Below are 18,404 nucleotides of genomic sequence, written 5' to 3'. Positions count from 1 at the left end.
TAAATAACTCCTTCAAGGGATGATGACTTCTTTTTTAATTTGAAAAACATGTTACTATATATTGGAATGAAGCTATTTCAGTCTATGTCTTAATTAAGATATTTTTTGAAAACTGGTTTTGAAGGCTTGAAAACTGAGCTCCATAAACTACTGTCACACAATCTTTTCCTTTTCATTATAAAATTAAGAGATTAACAATAGCAAAAACAATAAATAAGTAGGTATTGTGGGTGGTAAATATACAAGACTGTGGCTCTCAAACTGCTCATGGTTTAGAAGGGAAAGAGAAATAAGTGGAATTGAATCAGTTTGAAACCTACTTCCACTGCTTATTTGGGATAGTTGGTGAATCGCTTTGACCTTACATATAAAAAGGGGACAACAATACCTAGCTACATTAATTGGTATGTGGTGTTGCTTAAGGCAATTCAGAAATGTAAAACACCTGAAGCAAACTTAACTTGTAAAAGGTGAAATAAATGCAATTTATTTGAAGTTGTCTGTTTCTGATTTCACTTTTTCCCCAAATCATTCTTCAACCTACTCAGTAACACTTAGCAGTAAGATTATGACTTCAACATAAAGGTAACTCAACAGCAAACGCAAGGAAAAAAAAAAAAAAGGAAAAGCCAAAAAAACTTATACTCCTCTTTAACTTTCTACAAAATAAAACTGTGTGATGTCTGGAAAGCAAAATATTCCTCAAATACTTCAAATTACAAAATAAATATAGTTTCATACTATGATACGCTTTCTGTATCACTTTAGTCACCTTTGCATAAGGGAGTGTCTTATAGCTCATCAGTATAAACCAGTTTATTGTGTTTCAAAAATGTCAAGTGATGCTAAATTTTAATGATAATGGCAAACTTGACTGGAGAACTATGCCAAATATTTATGGTTTTAGTAAATCAACACATGATGTGTATTTATAATAGTACTCTTTTCTGTGGAGGGCAAAAATAAAATCCCGAACTAAGGCTGAACATATTGGGAGCATGTCTCAGACTCGCTTAGGCTGTGTTTCACTCCTTTCTACTCTTCTCTATGAATACTTAAATAGTATACATTATTATATGTAGATAATCTTATATACTTTTTACCAAATTTGGCATTTAACTTAGACTGAGTTATTGAACACTGCAAACAAATCAAAACTTTTAAGAATTTACAGTAAGATTAAGGTCGAATAAGATTTAGTGGTACTCTTGCATAGCTTTTAAGTAAAACCTATAGTCTAAAAACTATGTAGAATTATGAACAGGAAGAAACTGTATTTTAATATGTCCTCAATTCACATAATAACTTTTCATATGTACCAGGTTTTATAACTTGTATTCAAATATTCAGTATTTGTGCCCGCTATCTGATTATGCACAGCAGTCAGAAGGTATACACACTGGCCCCCCAAACAGACTATTCCAAAATTCTGCTTTTGAAACTTACAATGTTATTTACTCTCTCAAACATTTAAGATTTGAGCAGCAGACATAAATCATACTCTTTCCTGCTACTTTGCTATTAGATACCTAGATTTTCAATTTTACATAAAAGAGAATAACTTTTAAAGAAAAGATAGAAAGACATGACTTGAACATATATAATTATTTGGAAAGTATTGATATTACATTGAAAAAATAACTGAGATAATAAGATTTACTGTAGTCAATAGGGAAATATTAGGAAAATGAGAAATTCAAAGTAAGTGAAGCCATATGTTAAGTGAAATATCCTTTGAGTTATTTGTGGACAACAAAGGAATTTACTTCATTACTATGAAATCTGCCTGAAAATACAAAAGTAATAATAATAAATACTTATATTTATTTTTAAGTTCTCAATACACAATTCATTTTTAATTGCTTAACACATAATTCATTTTAATTTTCACAAAGGAAATATGATATCTATATATGAGTTATTTATTTTAAGTATTTAGCTTCAAAATTTTCTCTCTGTTGCAGCTCGAAAAGCCAAAAACACAGTGGGTATCATCATGATTTACAGATTGATCACACAACCTCAGTGATTCTCCTGCTTGCTGTCCTCACAGCCAAACTGTTGTGGGAAGAAGTATTATTTCCCTACAGAAGAGAAACTGATGCTCAGAGAAACCAACGGAATATTAAATGACAAAACTTAGCTAAAAATTATGATATGGCTAAATCAAAACCCTGTGATATTCAATATTATTCAAAGACAGAAATTTTAGTATATTTGAAAGAATGAGACTTTGTACACCTACAGTTGTTGAATTTCAAAACAAGGCTAATTGGAACAGGAAAGAATCTAGCCAAAGGCAAATTAAAGGTAAGGGTTTGGCTGGATAAAGGCTGTCCTCAGTGGAAAGAGGAAATCCAAGCTTCCTGGTCTAAGTAAGTTTAGAGGTATAATCACAAAATACAGGAACCAGGTGATGGACTTATGAACTCAATATTATAGATTAGTTAATGGAGACTCCTTGAATACAAAGGAAGGGTAAGTTTAGAACAAAGAAGTACTATTTCATAAAGTAAATAATAGAGACATAGAACACATTATCTAAAGATACAAAGATAGAAAATTAAAATAGAATTTAAATGTATTTATTTGTTAGACAGTAAACTGGCACAAAGAGAATATCTTACTTAACTTTCTATCCCCAATATCCAGCCGTGACATTCGAATATTTAAGAAATGATGAGTATAAGAAAATGAACATTTGGACAGATGCCTGGCAAATCAGGATATTTTCTAGCCAATATGCCACATGAAAGGTGCCCTATCAGTATCTAATAAAATGACTGGCACACAGTTGACATTGAATTACATTTTGTTTACCACAATGAATGACTAATAAGAAAACCGCAAAGATATTCAAGCTAACAAAATGACAACTGACTAGTAGTAAATGGAGTCAACAATTATTAAACATTCATCCTAAAGCAAGGAACACTTAGCATTTAGAAGACATGCTACCTGACCAGAGCATCCTATACTGTGAGTGTGAAATAAAAAAGCAAATGGTACTCCTTCTCAGTTGTCAGTTTCAGTGCCACATGTTTATGATGGACCACAGTGACCAATGGTCTAACTTCATGAAGTAGGTCTTAACATTTTGTTGTTCAAATTAATCAGGCTCCTGTGCTAATAATTGGTTTACAGATGTCAGTGTTAGTGCCTTTTAATGCCTAATGCTTGCTTATGATCAATGTGTGTGTGCTCCATCACTCAGTCATGTCTGACTCTTCACAACTCCGTGGACTGTAGCCCACCAGGTTCCTCATCCATGGAATTCTTCAGGCAAGCATACTGGAGTGGGTTGCCATTTCCTTCTCTGGGGGATCTTCCTGACCCAGGGATCGAACCTGTATCTCCTGCATCTCCTGCATTGCAGGTGGATTCTTTATCACTGAGCCATCAGGGAAGCCCCAATGATCATTAATAATCAACAATTCAGTGAGTTGAGTATATGGACACTTCTGTTCATGACACACATATTTATTTATTTATTTGTTTGATAAGCCTATTCTCATGAGGAACAACTGGTACACCAAGCAAATATACACGTCTCTTGTCCTTTTCCCCACCAATAAATATTCAAGGGAATTAGAGACAAAAGCATCCATAAGTTTCCATTTTTGAAGTTAAATAAATCATTATTTCTTTTCATACTGTCTGAGAAAAAAAAAAAAAACACTTCTTAGCTTTGATTTTTACCTCCATATTCAGGGAAAATATGGGTTGATGCAAAGCAAAATAAAAATAGAGTGCTATAGCATGCAATAAAGATCATCATTTTAATGATTAACTTTATGTAATGTGATGATTTGGTCTGATTAATATTACAGGCATCATACTGTGGAAATTATGAAACAACATAATTTACTATAATTAAAAGCATGATGTCAACTCATTTTTAGATTGCATATAGACAAAGTAAGCATAGGTTATAAACCATAATGAGCAGAACTCAAAACCAGCATACATTAAATTCTAATTGCCAAAGTTTGAGAAATGATGTGAAGAAACAATATTCTTTGTAAAGATTATCCTCTAACAGCTAGACATTCAACAAGTGATCAATTCTATCAATATATGAACATGAGGACCTCAGAGATGATGTTTCAAATCAAAATTGTTTGATAGTCTGTATTGGCCAGTGATAATCTTGGAAAATATTATCTTTTATTTCATCACTATTAAATTATTCATACTGCATAATAAGGACACTATTAATGTATTAACTTGCCAACATTTATTAAGTCCTTATTATGTACAAAAATGGTGCTAGGCACTGTAGTTAATAAAATAATTCCTACTTTCAAAAATCTCAGAGAAAGAAACAAATATGCAATTATATTTTGTGATAACATATAAACACATTCTGTTTTAATGGCACATAAAAGGGTTATTTTAAACAGCAGTTGTGCAGGTCACAAAAGGGTTGCCTGAAAAATGTAAAATATAAACTAATCTTGAAAGATGAGTAGGAATTAGTGAGAAACTCTGGTATGAAACAGATTATCTTCCGTCGGTGAGAGAAGATGTAGGATGGCAAAAGAGTTTATCTCAATGAAGAAAGTGACCTGGTCAAACCCCCTTGTAAACATGCTAATGGAAACACGCTATCAATCAGCATTTCAAGTGGGAGAGCAGTTATCCTTATAATGCTTTCGTCTAGGCATACCTGCTAGTCTAGGACTGCTAAGGTAAACAAAACCTGGGATTTATGCAGCATAGCTCTCTCTAAACAGTCATGTAAACTATGTGACTATCTGCATATAAACTGGAGATGTTTTATAGTTAAAACAACTTTATTTTGTGTTAGTGATAGAGCTACTAATGTTACTTAGAGACTACATTATTCTGGATAAAAGCATACCCTGATGCAACAAGATGGCAGTCTTGTATCTTTACTTGTTTACCCCATACTTCATGTTTACTTGTATCCTTGAAATTATTTATAAAGCTGGATACAAGTTATAACTCTAATGTGAGTTTGATTTCACAATCCAATCTTCTGGTTGTTTTGGTTACCAAAGAGACAAAGAAGGATAGAGAAAGAGACAGTAAACTCTGAAAATCTATTCCTGATCATATCTCCTTTTTTTATTAAAAACATCTTAATATATTTTGTACTTTTCGACTTAAACAGACTCACAGTCTGTGGTGGAATGCAGAGCAATTGATGTGCTTACCAGTCTCTGGAATATACAAGCTAACTCTGCAATTATTCTTTTCTAGGCGAAAGTTTACTGAAACCACAAGTTGAGGTTACTTTTTTAGTACTTCCTATAGTGTTACAAGTATTTGGCTTCTTTTTTTTTTGCTCCAAGCCAAGTCTCCTTTATTAAACTCATGTGGGTGTGTGTGTATGCGTGCGCATGTGTGTGTGTATGCATGCATCTGTGTGCACACATATTTCACGCCTGGGGCACTACCCCGTAGAGCTGGTGGGGAAGTAACTTCTGCTTCTCGTTGCAACTGTAGATCCAGGAGGGGCGGACGAACACCAGGGAGGGGTTGTCTGTCAGGGCCTCCTCAAAGCTGGGGTCCCAATCCTGTGCGGTGATCACAAACTGGACCCGCTCACTCATGTAGTCCTCATGCTCCCCATTGAAGGCTGTGACATAGCGGCTGAGCGTCAGCCGCTCATTCCCCGGGAACTCCCCGTAAAGGAAGAAGCGTTTGCCCTGGAAGAAGTCTGGGAGCTCGGGAATCGGCAAATTGGGAGACTCCGGGGGTCCCTCGTGGTCCGTTTTCTCATCTGTGGATCCTGTGTACGGGTCCTCGCCATTCTCCTCCTGACCAGGGGGCTGCCTTTGTTCCTTATGCTCGGCCACACTTCTCAGCTCATCCTCGGTGTCCCTAGAGTCTTCTGCCCGGTTGTCCTATCCTTCTGACTGCTCCGCCTCAGTGTCGTCATTATCTTCCTGGACCCCTGGTGAGGCTGACTCGATGGACATGGGTTTGGGTGGACTCCGGGAGTTGGTGATGGACAGGAAGGCCTGGTGTGCTGCGATTCATGGGGTTGCAAAGAGTCGGACACGACTGAGCGACTGAACTGAACTGAGTGAGGGCTGAGCTGACGGTTTGCTGGGGGTCTTCTTTTCTTCTTGGTTCAAATCCAGCTTCCTCTTGCCTTTGGGAGACTCTTGAGGCTTGAAGGTGCTGCTTATTGCCTTGGAGACCGGGGAGGCTAAGGAGGTGGCACTGAAGGCCTGCAGTGTAGCCGCTGCATAGCTGGGTCCTGCCGGGTCACTGGCTGCCACTGGGGGTGCCTTGTTGATACGACTGAAGAAGAGAGCCCCCGGGTTTCAGGGAGCTGGCACTCTCATCCTCCTCCTTCACACGGAACTGGCCGAGCTTGGTCACCTTCTGGGATGAGGCCTTGGCCTCGTCTTTGTCTGGGGGGCTGTGAAACTGTACAAAACTCAGGCTATGCCCTACAGGGGGCATCCTTGCTGTAGGGCTGGCTGCAGACAATTTTGACTCGGTCCCAGCGCTTCTCTGCTGCTGGCCGCACCAGCTTGTCTGGCCCAAAGATAGGAACGCGTCTGGAGTTTGAGCCACTGCGACTCTCGGCAGGGGACATGAAAGACGAGGTGACCAGAAGGACCTCATAGTTCAGCTCCCCGGCGCCTCCGGCCGAGCTGCCCACCAGCACCTCCACGAAGGCCGAGCCGTCATTCCCGATGTCCACGCTGTGGATCTGTTCCTCCTTCTCCAACTGGAGCACCACAGAGGTGGTCTTCTCACCCGCCTTGGCTGACCGCCATTTACGGTAAGTGTCTGCCTTGAGAAGGTTTTCTGCACAGTAGGTCAAGTCCTGGCTACTGCAGGACACCACATGGCGGAGGCGGATCTCCGGCATGTCAACGTCGTGTGGGCTTCGCCTGACCCAAAAGATGCACGGAGGTCTGAGTTTGGAGGGCTCACAGGGGGTCATTTGGCTTCTTTTAACTGTAAGATTTTAAAATTGAAGAATCTTGAACCGAAAGAAACATTTCTCCACATGAGAGTTGTACACACACATTGGATATAGTTGCCCCTTAACTATGTTGTGTCATGATTAAGCTACAAAAACCAGAGATGCAATGCATGGCATAATTTAGAGGCTTAAAATGCCTTTGCACGGGTATTAAAAAATATATAATTTTTAAAAGAAGAGAGTATTTTTAAACATTACTCATTTATGACTGACAAAATGTTCTTAAATCTGACGAGCTTTTATTAATCATCTTAGATTTTGCTACAATCAAGCTATTGTTGGACTATCTCACAAGATATTTGTTAGAATATTTGTTGTAATACAGTCAAGCTATTGTTGCAATGTCTCACTAGATTACCTTCTGTATTATATTGGTGCCTTTGTAATACCTTCTTCAATCTTGAAATGCCTCTTCATATAAATTCTGTACAAATTAGGATCCTATGTCTTGTGCAACTTGCTAATCTTCTCTGATTCTACATTTTTTACAGATTTTTAATTTTGATTTCATATATTGCTTGGTTGAATTTCTTTTTTTTTTTTTTTTCTTTCTTTTGGTCTAAATTCACAGCTATCTTTTAAGAGTTTGAAGGCCAGGGAAAATTGACATTTTCAATCTACGTGCAATGCTAGGTTGATATTGTAATAAAATAAACTTTAAAAATTTAGATTAATATATATTGATAAATAATTGAGTAAACTATTTATTCAAATGCTATCAGAAGTAATTTTGAAGCATATATATGTATAAAATATAAATTACATATTTTAAATATTTTATATTCATTTAAAATCTTCCTATAAGGTTTTCAATGCCCCTAAAGTACTTTATTCAACATGCTTCACTGATCTGTTGACTTGGATCAAGCACTATTCTATACTTTTAGTCAAACTCAAGTTGAATGAGCCAAACCATTTGAAGGAGATTGCACTTTAATTTGTGTGATGAGTATAAAGTAATAACTACTCTATAAGTGTTATAATATAGGAAGCATAAAGAACTGTAAGGTCTCACAGGAGGGAGAGGCTAATTAGGATGGAGGTAAAGAAGCCTTCAAAGAGAAAATGACATTTAGAACAGACCTTGAAGGATGAGTTTATCTTTTTTAAGAGAAAAAAAAAAATCACTTTTAAAAAGAATGACTCTTTTTTGTTTTTGTATTAACTGATATGTGCTTTTCATTTATTTTTATCTTTTAAACTGCGTGCATGACCAATATGTTTTTAAAAATTATACAAATTAGTTTTTAATATTTTCAATTTATAAAAAAGGAAAGAAGATATTGGGAAGCTGAGATGAATATTATTAATGGAAGAGGAGCTTCTAAATTTCACATAAAAGTTAATAGAGTAATAACAACATAAAGTTTAATAGAGTAATAACAAAATGCCATTGTTTAATCAGTTTGATAGTGAATTGATAACAGTTTAAAATGTGCACTGTTAATGAATCTGTGTGTATGTATGTGTATATAATGTATATTATATATAAAACTCCACGAGACAGTGATGGACAAGGAAGCCTGGCATGCTGCAGTCCATGGGGTCACCAACAGTTGGACACGACTTACTGACTGAACAACTATGGCATCAATACATACATGGGAAAGTTGGTAAACCTTTTTAAAAGGTACATTGTTTTTAGCTCTACAGATATTCCTAAATAAATATGATGTAGCCATCCCTTGGGATTTTTGAAAATAAATAAGCATTTAGAATATATAATCTTGAATGGGCACAAGCGTTTTTTGGCTCCTAGCCTATTTACAGTCCTTGTTTTTCACTTATTATCTGAATGATCACATATAGTGTAGAATTCTGACAATCTCACCTGTCAGCTTCTTCGATATCTATGTCTTGATTGCAGCAGATTTTACCTCACCAACTGACTGGGGACTCATTAATTGCAACTTGTTTCAAGTGTAGTATTTATAGATATTGCCAAAATTTTCAATACAGACTTCCTGTCATTTCACGAAGAGATAAAGCCTTCCTGTCCACATTCTGTATCATTTGCATATCTTTCTTAAATGTTCAAAATACACAACTTGGGGAATAGAATAAATTTTAGAAGCATATAGTTATAACATTGATTTTATAGATGGGCATATCAGACTAAAATATATAACCTAGACCCAAGTTCTTCAACTTTGGGTTAATTCCTTTTGTGACTATTCCATTCTCTGAAATTTCAGTCTGTTCAAAATGGTAAACACATACAGATCCTTGGAATGTCATTCCCACATTATCATAAATTATTAAAGACATATTTAATATCGTAGTACCAGGAAAGTCCCTAACTACTGTTAATTAAGTTTGTGTGCCCAGGGACAACTGTGCATGTTTGTTTCTTTGCAGGTATCTTCAGATCACTAACCTATCTAATGGGTCTCTGATTACTTTCCATGGAGACCACCAGCCCAAATGATGTGCAGGTGCCAACTATTGAAGAGCTGCTATAAGCATCACCCTTAACTAAGTAAAATTAATTTTGCCAGCTTATAAAGGTTATTTTCTAAAAATAGTCCCAGAGTCATATTTCTTAAAACTAAATAAAAACTAGAAAGCATTAGCTACTGGTAAGAAAATGCATGTTCAGCTAGCAATATTTAGATGATGAAAGAAACTATGGATGTAGCTTTAACATGATCATTTAGCCTTAAAAATACTTCAGAGGAGACCTGCAGATCATGCCACATTAATGATCTAAAATGGGGAATGCTGTGTGGTACCAGAAGAATTCAATTAAAAGATATATATTTTTCACATAAAATGCATTTTTTCAGAGTTGTAGTAACAGATGAAGACATTTTTGACTAGCAGACTAGTCAATCTGCTTCTTTTATTTTATTATTAAAAATAATAAAGCAGCATTATCAAAATAGCTGAACTTCTGTATTGCTAAAATATATGAAAACAGGCATTGTCAAAGTTAAATCAGTTATTATTCTGGCAAATGAACAGGCGGAATAAAATAGTGAGCCCAAATAAAACATAACAGAGGTAATGTATATTGGGAATTTGCTGCATGATGCAGGGAACCCAAAGCTGGTGCTCGATGACAACCTAAAGGGGTGGGGTGGGAGGGAGGTTTAAGAGCAAGTGGGCATGGGTATGCCTATGGATGATTCATACTGATATATGGCAGAAACCATCACAATACTGCAATTATACTCCAATTAAAAATAATATAAAATATAAAAAAAAATCACAGAGGACTTCACTGGGGGACCACTGGTAAAGAATCTGCCTGCCAAAAAAAAGAATCTCCCTGCCAATGCAGGGGACACAAGTTCAATCCCTGGTCCAGAAAGATCCCACATGCCGCAGGATACTAAACCCATGCACAACTACTGAGCCCACACTTCCTAGAGTCCATGCTTCACAACAAGAGAAGCCACCACAATGGGAAGCCCATGCACCACAACAAGAGAGTTGGCCCAGCTTGCCAGGACTAGAGAAAGGCCACATGTGCAACAAAAACTTAGCGCAGCCAAAAATTAAGACAATAGAATTAAAGATCTATCATGTTTTGCTGCTATTGGGAAACCGAATATGTTTCTTGGTATGTTCTCTGTGTGTGGGACTGTGCTATTAAAATAATTTTGTACTGCATTCTTCTCAGTAATAATTAATAAGAACTACAAAGTCCTTCCCCAACCTTATCCATTAAATTTATCAACTCAAGTGGGTCTGTTGAGTCCTGACCTTCATGCCTCCTTTTAGGGATTCCCAACTGCCTAAAGCATTTCTGCAGTTCTATCTGATCTGTCAACAGCTTTTAATACCAGCATTTTGGGGGATTCTGTTATCCTGTGAAATTTAATCTCACCTATTTAAGCTTGCAGAAAGTTCTGGAGGGAATTATTAACAGATTTTTCCTCATCTTCTTAGAGGATAGTGCTGAATGATTGGCTGGTTTCCCTAAGGATCCGTGGCTGCGAAGTGCTAGTTTGTCAGTAGCATCCTATTTAGCATGTGTGTGAGGCCACAGGGGAGACTGAAAGACATTTGGAATCAGAATTACATCAATATGCTGATGATGCCTCCACATCTTCGTTTCATCAAACCTTATATTCTGCAGCATTAATGCTTCCTTAACTAAGATGGAAAATGCCCCAAAACAGCACACTGCTTATGGCTCTAATTAGACAGCGGGAAGCTAGATTGATGATACATTAGAGCAGTGGATCAGCAGCCTCAGAGTCACCAGGGAACTTGTTAAAAATGCAAATTCTCAGGCCCACCCCACACCTACCAAATCAGAAACTGGGACGGGGCCCAGTAAGCTGTGTTGAATAAGCCCCTCCAGGTGATTCTGATGCACACTAAAGTATGAAAACCTCTGATTAGTGAAGTGGGATGTGCTTGTCACTGCGGCATCTATTGGGTAGTGCTTCTTAGTAGATTAAAACATTTCTGGATCTAATTATATGGTTCTTTGTTATTAACCATGTAAAAATTCCTTGTTAAATCTAATTGGCCTATGTAGTAATTTATATTTGCCACTAAATGGTGAGAAAACTTTATATTGTTCTCTAGTTCCCTCCTCTTTCAAAAAACACTTGAGGGTTAGACCACAGCTTTGGATACATACATACTGACATGCCTGACAGTGAGGCCTTTTACCAACAGACAAATTATGTTATTCCCAAATTCCATCCAAGAGTCAAAGCCCAATAAACAATACACATATTTGAGAAAAGCTCTAAATGTCAATCTTCATTGACTTCATAGAAACCAAGTGTAACTGAAGTTTATGTACATTTGGTGTAGAAAGCATATGAGAAATAGAAGAAATACAAAGAAATTAGATTTGGTATTAAATTCTTTATATAGGTTAAAAATTTGTCTCAGGATATTCTCTCAAAATCTGTTATCTTAAAGCAGATACATGATATTGACTTAGCAGTTTCATAAGCATTAGCACTACCATGTCCTGGGCCTCTTTGATGTATACAAAATCAAATAATGGTCAAGAGGTATTAACTTGTCATCTCTACGAATACTGAAAATCCTCAGTCTGAAAAATTCATAACCAGGGCCAGTGATCCAACCCTAAAATCCATGCACATTCTGTTGCTATATTATTCCTTCTCTAACTCTGAAAACTTTTGCCTAGAATTCGCAAAAGAAACTTCATATGCCTTCTTGCTGTTACAACTAAGCTAACTTGCTAAGTGTTAGCCTTTTTAATGCTAGAAGCCCTGGATGCTTATTTTCTCCAGAAAAAAATTCATTCTACAATTATTTATTGAACGTTTTCCATGTGACATTCATTGGGCTAGGCAGGGGAAGAAAAAAAGTGATGACATAGCATCATTCTCATAGAGCTCACAGCCCAGGGGTTTTAAGACAATGTAAATGTTTTCATTTCTTGTAAACTAATAATAAACATCCAAACATTTGTTCCTCTAGTTTTAATTAAGCCCCAGATCTGGTTGAGCTTACTAAGTTCTACTGCAGGCAATAAAACAAGCGATCCCACCAACTCATTGCTTCTTCCCAATACTTTGATGACCATAGTTCATCCTACCAAGCCTTGACCTTCTGACATTGCTCAGTTTGATTCTTTCCTTCCTATAAACCAGTCACATGAACTAATAGCCTTGTTGTTGTTTAGTTGCTAAACAGTGCCTGACTCTTTTGTGACTTCATGGACTGTTCCCACCAGGCTCCTCTGTCCATGGCATTTCCTAGGCAAGAATATGGAGTTGGTTGCCGTTGCCTTCTGGAGGGAATCTTCCTGACCCTGGGATCATACCTGCATACCCTGCACTGCATGCAGATTCTTTACCACAGAGCCACCTGGGAAGCATCTAATAGCCTACTCTCACAATTAGCCCCTGAATAGCCTCCCTGTGTCTAACCCAATCCCCCCTTAGTCAATTATCAATAGAGCCATCCTTTTCAAATTTAACTCAGATCCTGGTGTTTGTCTGCTCAAAACAGTTCAAGGATTTTCTTTCCTCAGTAAGTGCTGGCCTTTGGAACACTTACAAGACCTCATCACATAGAGCCACATATTATCCTCTCATACTCGGTTCCAGTCACACTGACTTTTTTTTTTTTTTTTTATCCCTAGAAGTCCAAGAAACTTCCTCAATCAAGGGTGAATGCATTTGCCTTGATCTGCTGGAAGATTTTTCTCCCAAATGTCTACATTTCCTCAATGTAGATGAAGATCTCTATGCCTAAAAGTCAGTAATAGAAAGGCTTTCCTGGGTCACCCTGTTTAAGATGGAAATCTCACCTTCTCTTTCACCATAACCTCTCCCCAAATTCACACTTCTTATAGTCCTATTTAATTTTTTTTTCCTGCATTGCATTAACCACTGTTCAATATACACTTATGTGACAATCTACTTGCTTGATTATCTTTCCTTACTAGGTATGAGCTCCATGAGGGCAAGATTTTCTATCTGATATGTTTACTGCTGTATTCCAATTGCCTAAAACAGTGCTTGATACACAAAGGATGCTCAATAAACTTTAAGCTGATTAAATAAACAAGCAAACAAAACTTCTACCCTCTCAAGTAATTAATTATCTGGTCTCATTGTGTTTGTGTGTGTTTTCTACTTATGTAGAAGAAATAGCCACCACTCATTTCTAGTGACACTTGCCAATGGAAGATGACTATAATATAAAGTGTGAAGTAAACTGACATTGCCATTCAGGAGTGTCTTCCCTTCCAACTTTCAAGGTACTTTAGATTTAGAAAAAAAAAGATGTACAATACTTAGTTCAAAATTGTTCAAGTACTTATTATTTGCTGAGGTCCTATGCTATACATGAGGATATAAAGATGAATAACATTAGCTCCTGTCTTCTCCTATCTTAAGCAAGTCATTTTATTCCAGTATGACTATTTTCCCCGTATTTGTACCAATGTAAGATTGCACTTTTGTTTTTTTTTTGCTCAGTCGTGTCCGATTCTTTGCGACCCTATGGACTATACAGTCCATGGAATTCTCCAGGCCAGAATACTGGAGTGGATAGCCTTTCCCTTCTCAAGGGGATCTTCCCAACACAGGGATAGAACCCAGGTCTCCCTCATTGCACTAAATGATGCCTAAAATAGTGCTCTAGAAAAAACTCCTAGGATTACCAGACTATCTCCACCTTGGATTTGGGGGAAAGCCTGAAAAAGAGTGGATAGAGAAAAGCCCTGGAGAATAAAGCTGACGTTTTAAACTAAGTCACAAACCAGTGGTGACTCTGATATTTCAGTGAGATTAATCTGTAATGTAGTTAGCCTACATGTGACAAATTACCTATTGACTACAGTTATAATTCTTGCCTAGTATAAAGACTCCAAATATGTTCAGGAATTCTAAAGCAAATCAAATTCATAATACTGATTTGTATAAAATGAGTAATTTATCTCTCCATAAATACATTTGGTTCCTGTTCTCAGAATTAATATCCTTTATAAGGTATTATCTTTCTTAACATTAAAATTTGAGAACTCTATGGTATATGTACCCAACTGATGTCTCAATCAAGATTAGTCACCAGTCACCTGTAAGAATGATATGATTTTAAATCTGTCATTTTTAGTAAGTTAACTAATTATTAATTCTAAATAATGCTTACATTAGAGCTCTTTTAAAAAATAAATGGCAATCCCCTTGTTCTATTGGCTTCATAGCATAATGAATTGACTATGACATATACATATATATATATATATATATATATATATATCTTTGAATGTAGCTTGTAAATTTGGTTTACAGAAAATTTGTAATGTCTCTAATTACCACATTCCCCTAATATCCATGCATTTTGGGAAGAGTATCTATTGTTAGGATACGGAAGACTTAGCACATTCCACTGTTACACATCTTTCAATGATATTAACACAGAATAAGAAGCACTTGTGAAATGACAAAGAAACTCCTTTTATCCAAATCAGCGTTATAAAATAATTTGCTTTTCCTTTGAATGTCTGTACTAAAAAATAGCAACTATGGGTAACCCAGAAATTTTATAATTTGCATTTCACAATCTGAAGAACATTCTAGTGATTTAAACTAAGATCCTGCACATTAACAGTTATATCTTCTAAAATCTGTTGCATTAAAACTCCATATTTTCTGACTTTTTTTTTTACCTCCTCAGGGACAGCTCTTATATTAACAAAGCCTTTTCTGAAGACGATGAACACTCGGCGGGCTCCACAACGTAAAGCGGATGTTGCACAGTCGAAAGCTGTGTCTCCAGCTCCGAGTACAATCACGGCTCCCCGTATCGATAGCAATGGAGAGTGACAGGCGCACATTCCTGAATGATGAAAGGAAAACCCCATTTTCAAGTAGAGAAACCATTTCTGCATGACAGCTCAAAAGATACTTGTACTCAAAGCAGTGTAAAATTGCATCTTGCAGTTTTCCAGGATGGAGTGTCACTATCAAATTATTCTGCTTCATTGAAAGACAGTTTTATTCCCACTTTAAAAATATGCTCATATATGTAATTTCATAGTCAATACCTTTAACTTCTTTTTTTTCCCTTCTATAAGGATATCTATAACATATTTTGAAGAGTTTGGGTCTTAAGAAGCTGGAATCAACCAACTAAAACTCTCTTTGTCAAAGTTGTGACGTGTATTTTTAACTTCCTGTCATTAAGTTGTTTGTTAGAAGGAAAAGAATGATCCTTGTGATTTGGGTTAATCTGCAGTATTTCATGACATTTTTTTTAGATATCATAAGATTTCTAATGTGTAGTCCTGCTGTATATTATATTTGGTAAATTTTGAAAATTAACATGCTGAGTATGTTCCCTTTATGTAACTGAAGAATTTCTAAGAATTATTTTCTTCAAATAGTTAAAACAAAACTGCCCCCCCTTTTTTTTGCTTTCCCTGGTTTTGTTTGTAAAATTGAACAATAAAAAATGTGAATCTCCAAGTGAGCATTTTTCAACAGCATTTATATGAAGATTTGATGTCCACATGAAGATTCTTTAAAAAAGTAAAAGGCAGGTGTTTGCTATATATTAGGTAGCATTGTATTATTGGATTAAATAAAATTGCTGACAAGATAAATTACTATAATTTTTGAAATGGTACCACAGATAACTTAGTGTTATCATTTTGCTTGAAAGTTTTTGTTTGGGGTTACATAATTAGCCCTCTCTAACTCTCAAATACATGCTATGTATACTATGATATTCTTGCTTCCCTAGCAAGCATCATGTTCTCTTGGAAGAAAAAGGATGAAGATAGTACACAACTTTAGCTGTAAAATTCTGCAGATTGATCTAAGACAGGCAGTTTCTTATATTTTTCAATTTTAGGAGAATAAATGTAAGTTCTTATCTTTTCGGTAGGTAATTATATGTTAGAACAGCTTAAGTTCATAATTCTTTAAAAATATACATTTAAGGAGTTTGGCTATTGGCTTTTAGGGAATACCTTGTAGTCTCCTTCTCACTAAGAGGATGACTCTAGCCCAGTCACAGCAGAAGACAAGCATAGCTTCTGGTTGGTCTTCCTGTGGTATGCGAAGTGATATCACACAGAGACTAGGTATTAGGGTATTCATCAAAATGTTTTACTTTAATTTCATAAAACTGTAGCTCAAGAAGGGACTGAATCTTTCTGCTTGTGTGGATACAAATAAAAGAAGATACGATCACTTGCCCCATTTTAAAACAAACAAAAAAAATAGTTCCCAAAGTGAAGTTGCAGCAGTTTCGTTTAAGAACAGCTTCTGATGTTTGTTAAGACACTCTTATTTTGGAGCAACTTTTCATAATGCAATTTAGACCTGTATATAATACAGTGAAAAGTCCTTATGATGATGTTCGATTAGGAGGATGGACAAATATGTGATTATGGCTAACAATCATATCAGATTGTTTTTTAAATTTTACCTTGCTGTTATGAAAAGATGCACAGGAGATCTGGAAATTTTCCTACTGAGCCTGGATTTAACATAACTGTATAATATATACAACAACGTAGGCAACATAAGGAACAGAAGACAATTGGGGATACCTGCTTTACTGCTTTTGGCTACAAGAGGCAGAAAGTCTTTGGAAGTGTAAAACCCCTGGTCCTGTGTCAGGCCTTGGAAGATGTGATCCTTTTTGGGTTCTGGCAAACCTAAGTAACACAAATTTATAAAATATCATTAGCAGGAGGAGTGACTTTTCTTACTGACTATTAGAAAGAAAGTAGAAAGCTACAGTCATTAAAATGATGTGGTTCTAGAAGAAAAAAATTCTAAGCAAATTAACATAAAAGTGTACATAACACAATGTAACAGACCTCATAGTGTACTTTTGATATATAATTTTTGTACTTGATAAATAACTTGTAGTTTTGATGTATATGTAAAGCATCCATCATAAATCACACATTTATATACACATATACAAAAATATGGTTACACACATATAGTGTTAAGAGGAAATCAGGTTATATTCTTTCCTCATATCATAAATAAAAATAATATTTCTGGGTATTAAAGTGCTAAGTATAAAAAATTCATCATGAAAACCAAATGAAAATACGGATTTGTATTTATTTAGTTCCTGAATATGGATGCTAGTTATAAGGGGAAAAAAAGGCTAAAAGACTTCAAATGAAAAAAGAGTTTTACTACAAAAATTCAACTACTTCTACATTTCAAAATATACATTAATTAAATAGTACATGATTAACTAGAAGACTATTCTGACAAATAAAATGTCTTTTCTATATAAAGACATTTCTCAATTTTAATATGAATTCTTCTCAATAGAAGAATAAACAAAGGATAATAAAAACAGGATAACAAAATACAGATTATAAGCACCAAAAATCTTAAACCCTTTAGTAATATAAGAACTGCCAGTTAAAACAATAAAATATGATTTCTCTTCTATTAAAAAGAAAAGGATTTAAGAAAACTACACCATATGGCAAGGTTAAAAAAGGGATTCGTTATGCTCCTTTGGTAGGAATTTAGTAGAAACTGGTGCTCAACTTCTAAAAAAAAGTTTTGAATCTATCATAAGAAAACACTAAGACATGCAAATAAAGGTTTAATGTACAAAAATGGTCATTGTAAAAAAAAAAAAATGAAAGACAGAGACAAAGAAAGGATAGAGGAATACAAAAATGCCAACAGAATGAATAATACAGTTTTATTTTAAGAAAAGAAAGAGAATAGAACAAAATGCAGTCATTAAAACAAACATTTGAAAAATGCAGTTAACAGATTGCAGTAAAAATACAATTATAAATAAACCAGCAGTACACAAAGCATTGTATATTCAAGTTTTGTAAAAAAAAAAAATATATATATTACATATATAAGCAATATAATCTGAATAGTTATCATTTCTGGTAGTGGGATTAAGGATATTCTGTTGTTTTTTGTTTTTTTCTTATTTGCCAAATGGTCTGTAATATTCATGTATCAACTAATTAGGA

At 35.5% G+C, this 18,404-nt stretch overlaps 1 protein-coding gene and 1 pseudogene across 4 annotated transcripts in view; both read right to left on the bottom strand.

The window, feature by feature from the left end:
- DPYD (dihydropyrimidine dehydrogenase) overlaps window positions 1-18,404 on the bottom strand; it is a 913,720-nt gene that overhangs the window by 519,321 nt on the left and 375,995 nt on the right. For all 4 annotated transcript variants that reach the window (XR_014054766.1, XR_014054765.1, XM_081493632.1 and 1 more), the window contains exons 9-10: window positions 16,983-17,090; window positions 15,093-15,262 (exon numbers count right to left, since the gene is read on the bottom strand). Coding sequence is in view for 2 of the 4 variants with exons in the window: in XM_081493632.1 (XP_081349758.1) it covers window positions 15,093-15,262; window positions 16,983-17,090 (278 nt within the window). In the remaining 2 variants the exon portion in view is untranslated. The remainder of the gene's footprint in view (window positions 1-15,092; window positions 15,263-16,982; window positions 17,091-18,404) is intronic.
- LOC145507843 (DNA repair protein XRCC1 pseudogene) lies at window positions 5,406-6,874 on the bottom strand (annotated as a pseudogene).

The sequence above is a fragment of the Giraffa tippelskirchi genome, chromosome 5 (genome assembly GCF_054371585.1).
Source record: "Giraffa tippelskirchi isolate mGirTip1 chromosome 5, T2T-mGirTip1v1.2.pri, whole genome shotgun sequence".
NCBI lineage: Eukaryota > Metazoa > Chordata > Mammalia > Artiodactyla > Giraffidae > Giraffa > Giraffa tippelskirchi.
The sequence above is the reverse complement of the archived record's forward strand: the minus strand, read 5'-3'. Positions and strand labels throughout refer to the sequence as shown.